Consider the following 14,199-nt stretch of genomic DNA (forward strand, 5'->3'; position numbering starts at 1 on the left):
GGCAACGTGAGAGCAGTAGATAAGCGAATCATACACACACTCAATACTGACCATACTTGACTATTGCCCTCACCAAGTAGAGCCTCTTTCATTAACCCTTTTTTTTTTTTTTTTTTTTTTGGTGTGTGTACCTCAGCACAATTCTGTCCATCTTGTGCTTTCTCCAGTCACACTAAAAACAGCTTTGTGCTAAGGGCTACTCTTCAACAAAGCCCTTTTCTTCTGCTATCACATCATTATCTCATCTTGCCTCTATCCGTGTCTGCTTCCACCTCTCTTCAACATGACTCTTTGCCTCTCTTGTTCAGGGACGTGCAGAGAGGTTTAAAGGGGCGGGTGCTCAAAGTTAAAAAGGGGCACATTGAACCATGCTGAATAACAACAACACACATTCATCAAGAATCTAATATGGGAAGGGCAGGGCTGTGTTGATCTGAGACTGTAGACATTAAAAAGTCCACAGGAGAGATGGTAGCTGATTAAACAAGTGTCATGAGATAATAACAAAATGCAAAGATTGGTGACAGCGCTTGGAACCATAAGGCAACGAAAAACTGTGACATAAACTCGGCTCTGCCTGTGAATCACTCTTTGCTTCTCTTCTTCCTTCCTTCCCATCATTTCATATATCACTCTCCACTTGCTGTCTATCTGAGAACAAGGCACAACTTGCTATTGCAATAAACTATAATCTAATTATCCACACCTAACAACTCTTGCACTTAATCTATAATAAAATGATGACAGAAAAATGTTATAGCACTGCCTTTAGTAGCCTCATACGCTCCTACTGTTTCCTCCTCATGTCCTTACCAGCCATGTCTGCACAATGTTATATCATGAGTAATAATTTAAAAAAATCTATATACATAAAACACACACATGCACGCACAGTGACATTTTAGACCTTCTTCAGAATACTGTATATACTATGGGCATCCTTACATTATTATTTATTACTAGAGCTACAATAATAAAGCAATGAGGAGGGGGAAGTAATAAATATGAAATAATGTATTTTTGATGATTCCATTTGTTTCACTATCCACTCTGTGCAGGGCAAAGCTTATTACATTTTTAAACTGTAGAGATACAATCTTTTGTCTTATTTAAAATATAAATCTAATATAATCTGCTTCTTAATGTATGTTCTTTAAAATACAGCGTGTGTTTTTTAATATATTATAATTATTATTATGTGGACATGCATATTAGATCGTTTTTTAGTGAAATATAATCCCTCCAGAAAGGCAGGAAATGCCCAGAAACTTACTTTAAAACTAAATATGTTCCCTAAAACGGTGACAGAGCTACAGACCCATGACAGCCTTACACAGGTAGCCAGCAGCTGTGACCAGCACTACTTGTGCAGTTAATAAAAGGACAGGTAATGTTTGTCGCGCTGTTGCACACACAGCACGCTCGTTTGTTTCAGTTCGTCAGTTGCAACAAGACAACTTACCAACGTGTACGTAGTAAGCTAATACTCCTGTGTGCTACACACTACAGTGCACGCTGTACACCTACTTACTGGGTTTGTCGCATCAGTCTGTGTCTCTGAGTTAACTTGTGTTTCTCCTACAGCTCCGGACCGCAAAAAATGCGCGTGCTCTTTGTGAGCTCGTTCCCGGCTCGTAACCAGCGCGTTCTGCCGTCGAGGGCGATCATTGGTTAAATGTCATCATGTGACTGATGCAAGCCAGATCCTTTTATTTAGCAAAACTATGATTAATAGTTAAATATTATTGTTGATGGGCACAGACATGACTCCGCACGTACACACATAAAAAAATAAATAAATAAATAAAAAAAATTTAAAAGTTGCCTCAACAAAAGGGCACTTTGGGCACTCATCAGGAAAGGGGCGGGTGCTCAAGCCCCTCTAGCCCCCCCCCTCTGCACGTCCCTGCTCTTGTTTCCTCCATTTCTGTCTTTTCCTCTGTTTCTGCGATATCTGCCATATCAGCTGACTGTCATATTGTATGTGTCTGTTTGTTAGCATGCCTCATTGTGTATGAGTACAAGGTCAGATATGTGCCTGAAGAAGTGAAGCAATTTTGCGGCCAAGTGTTTTAATAAGCTCATGGACAGAGCTGCATGCCTGTGTTGGTGGAGGCCACAGTTGCCTTGTTAAACGTGCTCTCACAGAGAATCTAGTTGCCAGCTAGGCTTGTTTTAGCTGGCTGATATTTGCATAACTAAAAGCGTATGCATTTTGGGAACTGTTCTTTCTGTATTTTTGTTTATATCTCGGTTTCACATCTTCCATACGCGTTGTCTCTTATCTCAGTATCACATCAACCTTGTGCGTTTCTCGTTGCATTGCAACCGATTGACATAATTTCTAATAATTAGTAATTTAGTGAGCGGATAACATAAACACACAGGGGGGGTACATCGCTGCATGGTTTTCCCAGTCTATTCAATCTCATGGATGTATGCATTATGGCAATCAACTGTTTTGTCGTTCTTTTAGGATGGCAAGTGAATCTCTTAAATGTTGAGTAAGCCATTGAGAAAGATCATGCCGATGTACTCAACACCTGCACAAGCACGCTGCACACTTCATTGCCTCTTAATACATTCTGCACCACAAAATCTGTGGATCGTTGCAAGCCAATCCAGTTTTTTGTTACATTTGCACAGTACCATGGCAAGTACAGGCACCTGTGTTGTATGTACACACAGAACACAAACGGATGTTTACATTTAACAGAAAGTTTAATATACTTGAATGGTTTAATTCTATGACTAATAATGATTTCTTCTCATGCACACTATAAAAAAAATCATAAAAAATGTAAACAATAAAATATAATGCAATTTATAAAGATTTATAAAGGCCAAAGGTAAAAGTTTGATCATTTAAAAAAAATTAAAGAAAAAAGATAAGAAAGGATAAAGAAACTAATTTGAGAAACTGGAACCTGACAAAGTGTTGCATGACTAAATTGAGTGATCTGTTGTCAAAATATCTGTCGTCAGCTGTTTTTCTTTTGGTTGAATAACCAAGTAACAACTGACTAAATGTTTGTAAGGTTGTGTAACTGTTCTAGCTTTAATCTTACAGATCCTTAGATTTCCCCTGTGCTAACTAGATAAGTCATGAACATTTGCACTTTTGAACCACTTCTTATTCTTTTTGCATTCTTTGTGGATCTAATCTTAAATCACACAGTTCGCTGGTCTAGCTAATAAACAAGCAATGCTCAAATTCATTGTAATATTACTGAGAAATTTTTATTTGAAGTTTTAAGCACTGCAAGAGCCATTGTGATTAATCTGGACTGACCCTCGAACGTTGTGAAATATTAAAATCACTTTTTAAATGAATGACTGTTCTGCAAATGGTGTACTTGTCAAGTACTTGAGAGTATCAAGGACACCACAAGTCTCAGCTCTGTGGCAAAGCCTTGTTTTTGTGGCTACTCACAAAGATTTGGCCATGGTGACAGTGGTTTGCCTTCTTCGTGCTCGCCTAGAGAAGAGAGGTTCACTCGTCAAACCGTGCAGCATCCACACATTTGGACACGCACACGCATGCACGACCGGGAACACACACCAATTATACCAATTACAAGATTACAACAGGCTAACTCTCAGCAACAGCTATGGAAAGTCAAGTGGGTGCTGTGTGCATGTCTGTCGCTGTGTGTGTCTTCTTGTGTGTGTGCGGCGGTGCCGCTTGGGAGTCAGGGCCCATGCAGAGCACTTGCAGTGCTAATTAGGCAACCACAACCCAGAAGAGTACATCACAGAGAGAATAGAAAAGGGAGAGCGGATGAAGTGAGGAGTGTATGTAGGGAATCCAGCAAAAAAAACCAAAACTGTGCTCATCTCCTGAGGAGGCTTGTGGAGGGAGATAAAGAGAGGAGGAGGGAGCAAGCTGAATGATGATAACAACCAAAATATGTTACATGCAATGATGTCCCCAAGCACTGAGAGTATCACAGTTCAGAACAATACAATTTATTCAGCTTTGTGGGATATATAGGTTGTCTGCTTATTTGTCAGCATTGTGTGTGTCATCTGTGCCTGTGTACGTATCAGTTTATGTGGCTAAAAGTACGCTAAAGAAACACAGGTGCAGAAAAGACGATAAGCTCCATGGTAGATTTTTGTCTTTTGGTTTTTGAGTTCATATGTGGGAGATCTGTAACGTTTGTAATGTCGCCCTCCCTTTTTCGGAGCCAATCTGTCACCCTTTTTCAGTCTCTGTAACAGGTGAGGTTGATTAAAAGAGGGAGTTGGCAGGACATGGTAATATCTGAGCTAACAGCCTCCATGCTTTCTGACGAACAGCTGGGCTGGGGCTGAAGCAGGCCCTCTCATCAGGGGAGCAGCAAGGCTGTGTCCCCCTCAGCAAGAGGCTGCAGAGGGCACAGCCATACAGACAGCAGCTTGACTCCTGGGGCATCGACCACAAAGAGCCAGAAACACAGACAGGAGGCTCTTGTGCGTGTTTGTGTGGCTGAATGTGTATCTCTGCATGTGTGTGTTCACACTCTCTAAGCAGCATTGTGAAGCGTAACCAGACTGTTCTGTCATACGCCCACGCTGGTATCTCCGAGAACACAACTACACACTCCCAAGATGACATGCGCTCACGCGCGCACACACCACCACAACCCCAGCCACCCCTACCACAGCCGCTATGTAATTAACAGACAGAGGAAATGGCACTGTTGGGGTGGGTAAGTCGGATGCAGGGAGGAGGAGAGGAGAGAAAATCATCTCAGCTCGTGCCTGCCCCGAGGACACACTGTTTCTCTGTGGCTGTGTGTGTGTTGGAGAATTGAAGAGAAGAAGGTGAAGAGAGGGAGAGAGATGCCGGCTGGTTTTTTGAAATCTCTGTGTTTTTGTTGCTGGCTGCTGGAAGGCAGGTTGGGGGTGGGGTGAAAACAGTGAGTGTACGAGAGGAAGAGAAGTAGGAGGTGAGGGATGAATAAAAAGGTGTTCACACACATGCACGTTCACGTACACAGCCGTATCATTTAAAGCCTCACAACGTAGAAGACAGAAAGACTGCTCTCTTTGCTTGTTGCACAGTGGTGTCTGCGTGCTTGTGTGTTTAGGTGTGTGTGTGTGTGTAGGACAATGTGAGCAAGCCAGGTCAGAGAGAGATGTACTCTGTTCTCTGCTGTAGCTCCATAATGGAGGCCTGCTGTATAATGACAGCTCAGACGCAGGCAATGCTGTCTCCCTCTCTTTCGGCTTCTTGACTGATCTCTCGCTCAGCCCCCCACCCTCTCCCCACCCCCCTCCTCCTACACCACCACTGTGATTTTTTTCTTCCTCTGTCTTGGTCTTCCTTTTCTTCTTCCATCTTTCTCCAGTGGAACTGTCGCCTTTGATTCAGCTTCTCTGCAGCCACAGTGCTTCTGTTTCAGGATTTCTCTGATATTAGGTTTTTGTCTTTGGTATGGAGTGAAAGAGATGGCACTCGTAGGTGTGTGTGTGTGTGTGTGTGTGTGTGTGTGTGTGTGTGTGTGTGTGTGTGTGTGTGTGTGTGTGTGTGTGTGTGTGTCTCTTTGGAAACACACGTACACGTCCGCTGTATCGTGCCTGAGGGTAGACTATGACATCTCATCTAAGAAGTCAAACAAACTTGGAACTACCAGAGCAGGTTTATCCTGCTGTGCTCCTGGATAGTCTGCGTATGTGTGAATGTGTGTTCACGAGTGAGGATGAAACATACATCTGTTTGCACTGTTAATATCCAGACTCATATCTGTGAGCATTTACGACCACCTTTGATATTATGTCCTTGGTCAAGTGGTTTTTCTTTGTTTTGGAATAGCTGCCTGTGCACCTTAAAGATCATCTTTTTTTTGGTCAACCTTAGCTGTTTATGGATACATGAGTACCATTTATAAACAGTATATCACTCAAAGTTTAGATTTAGTTAGCCGCAGAGTTATGTTTCCTGTTGCTATGCAGTCTTTTTTTGGCCGGCTTTAGGCACATGATAACTTTGCAGTGGTAGCAGATATTATGCTCATATTACATCCTGTTTAGCTAGGTTGGTTTAACCTTAATTGCAGCTTACTTAACTGCTGTTTTGTGAACCCTCGTTTGTCTCTGTTGTCTCTTTAATCTGAAGTTTCTTTCATGTTAAACTTCTTACATAGCTTCCTGTCATCTATTTCATCCTCCTGTCAGCACATCTTGTGCTACCTTGAGCTTCTGTCAACCAGTCACGATGACATGTACTCATCAAATTGACTCTAAATCCTTCCTCTGTCAGTGTCTGAGCTGCTAAGGCTAAAGGTTTGGTCACATGTGCACTGCAGCCCTGAACCTTTGTGGTAATAACCCAGAAGAGTTACATATGTTACACCATTTTCCAAATAATTTGGGTCAAGTATTAAATGGACTTAATTCTTCCAGCTTCCTACTACAGAATCAGTCGGATGTCTGAATAAGTAAGTAACTGTTTGGAGAACTCGCAGTGAGTGAGTGGGCACGCTGTGTCCTGTCTCCTTGTCTCTACCCAGGCGCCACCTCTTATCTAAACCTATATATTTCCACTAGTGATGCAGACTATTTCCTGTTGTCTGTTTGTGAAAGAGGCCATCTTTGGACAAAGTCGAAACTTGATTTTCTCGACTTTGTCTGAGGTTTAGGTGTGACAGTCTAGCTGATATATGCTTTCCCTCTGGGAATTGCCATCAGTTTTTAGCTCTGCTGAGCAACTCTGATTAGAGCCCATAATGTAAGAAAAAAATAATTTTCCTCTTACTTTTGGGCGAGACGCTTAGCTGATGACATGCTTGAGGCATGTCTGCAAAAACTGAACTAAACGCACGTCACTTGAAGTTCAAGCATTCCATTAACATCTTGTTCAATGTTCCTTATTCAAATATTTAATACTGGCCTGTTGATAAAAAAACAAATATCAAATGTCCTTTGCTAATCAGGGAACGAACTGTGCTAGAATTCATTTAGCCTTGAAGTAGTGGGAGTAAATGTTTGTGTTGTATTGACAAATATAGCTCTGATACTACATTGTAGTACATCAAAGAACAGATTATGAGAAACCAGCGTTCATGCTGTAGACGAAAATAAGAACTGGAATGTTGAAGTGGAACACAACAGCAGACCACACAGCTATATTACATTAGAGCTACAGAAGTATTCAAAGCTGAGCACAGCAAGGCTTTTAGAAACTGTGCTTCAGTCGCCTGCCCGACCACATGCATTGAGCCAACCGGTTTATTGTAATGACATTTTTATTGCTCATTTTAAGCGAGACACTGACCGGTTTGGCTCTGTTCCTAAACAGAGCCACAATATTGTGGCACGACTGAAGTGTGCTTTACCATGCCTCTAGAAAAGAGGCATCTGCTGCCTGAGTGAAGTAAAGCATGGAAACGCACTAGTTGTCATGTGTCAGTTGGCAGTACAGTTTCAGTCCGTGCTGTATTGGACTTGGCCAAGACAGGTTGGTGACTGGATCAAATAGATGGGCCAGCAGCACGACACTGCTAGTTTTAACAAGCTGATAGGCAAATCCCTTCCTGGTTAAAGATTAACCACTCGCTAGAGCTGCCACTGCATTATCTCTCCACTGGCCAGGGCATACAGTAGCCAAGAGGATTTACGTTCCCTGTGTGTGTGCGCGTGTGTGCGAGCGTGCGCATGAAAGCCTAATCTGCATTCCAACCAGCAAAAGGGTGGAACTGTGTGTGTCAGTGTGTTTGTTTGACTATGGGAGTTAGTGATCTGCTTCTCTCCCAGCTGGGTGTTAAAACAGTGCGTTTACTGTATGCCATTTAGCAGTCAATCTGTTCTGTGGGTGCGTAGAATCATGTTTGTATGTAGCCTGTTGTAGTCTACATTCTTTTTCAGGGCTTTGTATTTGTTTTCCCTTAGGGCGTAACAGAAAGGGTTAATTGCATCAGTAAGCTTGGTGTGTAATAGACTCCTTTAACCCTTGGGTTGTCAGAAAAAATGCTCAGCGTTTGCTCCAGTGTCAATAGATCTAATTTATTCATATCTCTGTAAATGTTGCGTTAACATCCTTAACCTTGGTTTGTCCTTCTCTTAATCCACAACGATATCATTAAATTGTATCCGTTTTCTTTTGTGTATTACTGGATTAAAGGACTGTGACATACGCTGTTTTACTGACAGAGGATTCCCCTGATTGACTGTTAGACGATGCCATCTGCTGGTTGTTTGAAGAATGAAAGGCCTGACACTGCACACCCTGAGCAAGTGTGTTGTAACTGAGTGATGTTAAGAAATGACAGCAGGCCCACTTATCTGGAAATTCAAGAGACATTACTCATGCTTTCCTTAGATCGTAGTCTTCTTCTTCACTTAGTCTGAAAATAGAGCCTACACGGCTTGTGCATGGCTTGTGTTTTCTCAGTTTAGAAAGAAATATAATCACACTGTCACTGATGACATGATTTGTAATCATTAGTACGTTAAAGTAATAGGTGTTTATCTGTTTTGTTGTTGGAAGCTAACTGGGAAAATGCCACTGTTTGTTTTCCATTTGTGGGTATTTACTTTACTGGATGAGAGATGGTGGTGACAGGAAATGAGGGCAGACTGATAGGGGGATAGATTGTGTGTGTGTATGCAACAAAGCAAGACTTATACCATGAGAAAAGGATTCCTTATGAGTTATGTTACTCGTGACTGCTGGTAGATTACTCAGAACATAGAAGCATAAGCACACACACACACACCACCAATCTTTGATAGGATGTGTTGTTCAGAACCAGCTGGTTGATCTTCGTGGTTTTAGACAAAAAATGGAAGAGAAGGCCGGAAACAGCAATGACTGTGGTGGTCCTGTGTTCACAAGGGACAAACTTCTCTCGAGGAACAGAGAGGATTTCTGGGAGGTGGCATTTGGCGAAATGCTGGCCACTATGTTGTTTTAACCTAAAAATTGTATCTCTCGCTCACTTGCTCCTTTGCTGTTCTGAGAAAAGTAGCGAGTGGCGGAAGGAGGAAATGACTAAAACAAGTCATTCACACCCCTGCTATGACAGCAGGACAGAGAGGGGAAGTCAAACCCACACTTTTACCCTTTTCCTGAGTCCTCCACCCCAACCACTATTACACATTAGGCTCCCCCACCCTGATAACAGCTCTTTTTAATTGTGGCATACTGTGTGTTTACTCAAAGGAACCCCTGTGTGTGTGTGTGTGTGTGTGTGTGTGTGTGTGTGTGTGTGTGTTTTGGTATGACATCCTCATTTGTGTGAAATGTTACAAATGTTACTGTAGAAAGGAGAAGAATGATTTTCTTTTTGTATTTGCTTTGAAATAGCCTTAGTTTCACTTTAATTTGAGAATTTTCAGTTGTGGAAATGTGTGAATAAAGCAAATTGAACTGAGTTGAATTGAGGCTAATAATTTACAAAAGAGTTTCTGTGTTGTGCTGTAGGGCTTGACACAGGCCAGGGCATGTTCTTTCTTTCTTTCTCCTAACTTCTTTGTATTTGTCTTAAGAAAAAAAAAAGGGAGCCTCGCATATTTCACCTACCTGCTCCCCCTCCATTCATGCATATGCATACACGACCCCACACGCACACGCTTCATGACGCTTGCCAGCAATGAGGTCAGATGTGATGACCGGCTGAGCACCCTTCCCTGTTTCTCCTCCTCCTCCGTCTCCTCCTTCCCTCCCCTCCCCCTCCTCCAATTCGCCTTTGCAGGGCATGCATGCCTGTGTCTGTTATCTACAAATGGCTGAGGAATTATAGGTTGAGAAGGGTGGAGGAGGAGGAGTGAGGGAGACTGTGGGGAGGGGGTGGGGGTGAGGTCATGTGACATCGCAGCAGCTGCTAGCCTAAGAATTTCTGTTTTCTCAGTTAGAGAGAGAGAACGAGCGAGAGCACGGAGGGGAGAGAGAGGCGGCGTGCGTAGTGTGTTGCTTTGTTAGATAAGCTCTACACGGTCTTTGTGAGACAGGAAGGCAGCCGGGCAGGCAGGGAGAGAGTGGACGGGCAGGACGAGAGAGATAGGCAACGAGTGAGTGAGTGAGAGAGAAGGGAGCAGTAAGATGGTGTGTGTCCTGGCGCTCGTTACCGGTGCGCACTGGGCTGGGCTCAATGAGAAGATGCAGGCATGGGAGATGCAGGCGGCTCGACTCCTTTGTGCAGTAAGAAGCTTCGATCACACTTTTTTTTTTTATCTGTGAGGGGGGTTCTTGAACCGCTGCGAGAACTCCGGATGTGCGCCTCTGCGTGTATTTGTCAGGCTGCGTGCTTGTTCGTCTCTTCTTTCACTGCTACTCACATTTGTTTCTGTTTGTGCTGTGGTTTATATGTGTGGTTGATACAGTCAACCATAAGCTGCTGTCTCTGTAGTTACTCATTTAGAAAAAGTTCCTTGAATATGTCCTCCTGACTTTGTCGGACTTTCCCTAAATAAGGAGGGAAGAGTAGCACGCTATTGTCTTAAGTCACGTTACTGGAATGGAGTTGAACTTGGTGTGTGCTTTTGCTTGTTTGCCGGTCTGTCACCAGGCTCTGTGTGTGTTACTTTAGTGATTCCATTATTAATTGTTTGCTGGGTTCATTGAAAGTGCACTGGGTAACTGGGAGGTTACAGGCAGGACAACTTGAGAGGTGTTGGGAATGCTATTCACTCTCTCATGCCTGACTTGCCACTGTGTGTGTATCCACTTGAAAACACACACAGACACACACACACACGGTGCTCTGCTTCTGCTCTCTTCTCAGAAGGGAAAATGATCTTTTTACAGCCCTCTCAGGCTACATCCACAATAATACATTTTCACTTAAAGCAGTGTTTTTAAAATGAAAACAATCTCCGTTGTGCACACTTTCAGAAATGGTCTTCAGCTTTGCTAACCTAACCGCAAATCACATTGACCATTCACTGGACAGGCGTGTGTGATGCAAACATGAAACGCATAAAAGCCACTGAAAATAACAAAAAAGTATAAGAACGTAAATTGCAAAGCAAATCTGGCAACATTTTAGAGTGACAGGAGTACCCACACGAGTAAAATATAATCCTAAAATGAATGGGAACTGTAAAATCTTAGCTGAATTTTTGTGACTGATACGATCGGTAAACAAACGTGGGCATTTGCACCATTGTTTACAAATTTTTCTGTTTCTGCCCAACCAAATCCTGGAGTTTTTATACTAAATGCAGGACTGTTCCAAGAAAGTTTTTTGTTTTCAGAGGCCAAAATTACCCGAGTAGTGGGGATGCTAGGCTTAAATATAGAAAAAGTACCCTTAAAAGTGAAAATGTACCTTTGTCGCTCTGCTAGGCTTCTGCGGAAAAGTGAGATCTGAACTTGCTTGCCAAACTGCTACTTTTTAGTAAGCAGATCTTAGTCATCATGTTCATTGAAAGTTCATTTTAAATGTTGTTTTTAAGGGAGAATTCAGAACAACTGTGTGTATGTTATTGTTTGTGTAACAGAAGCTATTCGAGTCTGAAGCTAAACTGTCCTCCGAGCCTTCCTTTGTGTGTCCGTGCGTGCGTGTATGTGTGTTTTGCTTGAGCACGTAGGGGTATCAGACACCGCTCTGGCATTTAGGGATTCCACTGACCGTGGGGCTGTCAACATGGTGTCACTTTTCAACACACACATACACAGGAAGGAAGGAAAGGACAGACCCTCTCAGCCCTCCTCACCCTTTCTAACCCCTTCAGCCATCAGAGCTTCTTCTAGCCCAGACTGTCATCAATTTCACTTTTATATTAAGTCTTTTTCTCTTTGCGACGCAGCATTTTCTTTTATTGGTAGTGTTTTTTTGTTTTGTTTTGTTTTGTTTTTTTCAATTAAGCTCAGTGTCAGTGTGAGAAACATTTTCTTAAGTGATGGTTATGTGAGGGAACCGAAAGGCACTCTGAATATTTTTGTGCTGAATTTTTTAAACAAATATGATATTTCTATTTAAAGGTAGTAATGTTGGCGCATGCTCAGTAGAGGAGCTATGTAAACTCTATGACCGTGGACCTCTGGCACACATGCAGTCAACTGCAGCTCTTTGAGCAAAACAAAGAGTGACCTGCCCTCCTAACCTCTCACCTCTGACCCTATGCCATACAGCCAAAGCCCCTCTGCTCCTCAACCCCTCACACCACCGATCCCCCATCCTCTCCAGCTGTCACAAACAGAAACCCAGCTCCACACGCTGTATTTTTATTTACACAGATCCTCATGCCTTGAATTTTTTCTCATTCTTTAATGGAAATGCAGTATTGGTCCCTAATACTTTTCCATTCTCTTCCTTTGTTCTTCATTTGTAGGCATGAGCCATGAGCCAAAGTCACCATCATTAGGAATGATCTCCACGGCGACCCGTACCACGGCGACGGTCAGCCCTCTTACCCCGTCACCTCTCAATGGCTCTATCGTAGCCAATGGAAGCCCAGCTGCCCAGTCAACTCATTCGGGATTTGCTGCAGCCCTCCGTAAACTGGCAAAACAGGCAGAAGAACCGCGAGGTAAAGCCAGCCGGCCCATATGACAGGGATGTTACACGGAACTGAAAGTTGAATTCTCATCTAAAATCTGATCTGTAGTGCCGTAGGAAGAGTTCCTTTCACATAAAGAAAGAATTATTTTTATTTTTATTGACAGAGATCTTAATAGTTTTATATGCACTATCTGAGTAGTGTAAATTTACAGACCAATATATAGTGTTTATTTAAATGTGAGCATTTCCTGTTGTGTTTTTCACTTGAAAAATGATGTTTAACTGTTAGAGCTGGAGTAGCCTCGATATGGTCATATCAGACAAACGGTGCTTTTAAAGGATATGAAGCTAAAGGAGCTTTTCTCAGACAGAAGGTGAACTGAGGGGCAGAAGCAAGAGCCAGTGTGAGTAAACTACAGGTCATTTTGAACAATGATTCATGCAAATCAACTCTAGTATTCCAGGAAAATACATAATAGGTCCCCATACGACGTTAAGGTTAGAGTTTCTAATTTGGGTATTAAGGTCAGACTGTAAAGTGGTTAGCTGAAAATATTTTGATAATACCAAACCCTGTTCCAGGTGTGTCTTATATCTTAATCTTGCTTCACATAGCCATACTTGGTGTTTTGCACTTCCTGTAAGCTGTCTGTGGGTTGTATATTTAGCCTTTTTGTGTCCACATATATACTTATAGATATATATGTTTATATATATATGTTTATATATATATATATATATATATATATATATATATATATACACACACACACATATACATATATATATATATATATATATATATATATATATATATATATATATATATATATACACACACACATATAAACATATATATATATATATATATATATATACACACACACACACACACACACACACACACACACACACACACATATATATATATATATATATATATATATATATATATATATATATATACACACACACACACACACACACACACACACACATATATATATATATATATATATATATATATATATATATACACACACATACATATATATATATATATATATATATATATATATATATATATATATATATATATACACACACACACACACATATATATATATATATATATGTATGTGTGTGTGTGTGTGTGTGTGTGTGTGTGTGTGTGTGTGTTTATAGAAGTGCTCATATTTGTGCATGCATGTATACTCCAAGACCAGCATAGCTGTGTTCAACTGTTATTAGCAATGTAGGGATATCCACATAGGGTTAAATTAGTTGGTGTCCCCACAGAGGCTGGTATGAAGGGAGCCACTCTAGCTGACCCACTTAATGTGCTGTATGTGAATCCATGTACACTTGGGCCTGCTTGTCACTGTGTGTGTCTTGACTCTCCAACTCACTGTCATACATACTTCCTTGTCAGTGGTTACACACATGAAACTTCACTAGAATTGCTCTGTTGGAGCTGTATGAATGTGAAATAACCACTAAGTGGTTTAGTTGCTTGTTAATAACTGTAAACCAACCAGAATTCACTCTTCAGATGTTTCATTTTAAATGTTTTTGTGGATTTTTGCTTGTAGATTTCTGGCTTTGTTTTGTTTTTGTTTTTTCATTTTATGCAAAACTAGTCTCTCCACTACGTAGACCCATGCAAATATGTCTTAAATATGTGTACCCGAGTGTCACCGGTGCATACGTAAACATACAAATAAGGTTATAAACTACATTCTACACAAGAGAACCTCAATAGGACGAC

General features: G+C 41.5%; 2 protein-coding genes across 4 annotated transcripts in view; both read left to right on the forward strand.

The window, feature by feature from the left end:
* Positions 1-14,199, forward strand: part of gse1b (Gse1 coiled-coil protein b) — a 170,704-nt gene that overhangs the window by 132,233 nt on the left and 24,272 nt on the right. For 2 of the 3 annotated variants that reach the window (XM_082541729.1, XM_082541731.1), the window contains exon 3: positions 12,262-12,459. The exons of the other annotated variant lie outside the window; for it this stretch is intronic. In XM_082541729.1, the coding sequence (XP_082397855.1) occupies positions 12,262-12,459 (198 nt within the window). The remainder of the gene's footprint in view (positions 1-12,261; positions 12,460-14,199) is intronic. 3 annotated transcript variants of the gene reach the window in all.
* cox4i1 (cytochrome c oxidase subunit 4I1) overlaps positions 1-14,199 on the forward strand; it is a 61,007-nt gene that overhangs the window by 7,898 nt on the left and 38,910 nt on the right. The gene's annotated exons all lie outside the window — the stretch shown is intronic.

Source organism: Aulonocara stuartgranti (assembly GCF_965226115.1).
Source record: "Aulonocara stuartgranti genome assembly, chromosome: 1".
In the NCBI taxonomy this organism is placed as follows: domain Eukaryota; kingdom Metazoa; phylum Chordata; class Actinopteri; order Cichliformes; family Cichlidae; genus Aulonocara; species Aulonocara stuartgranti.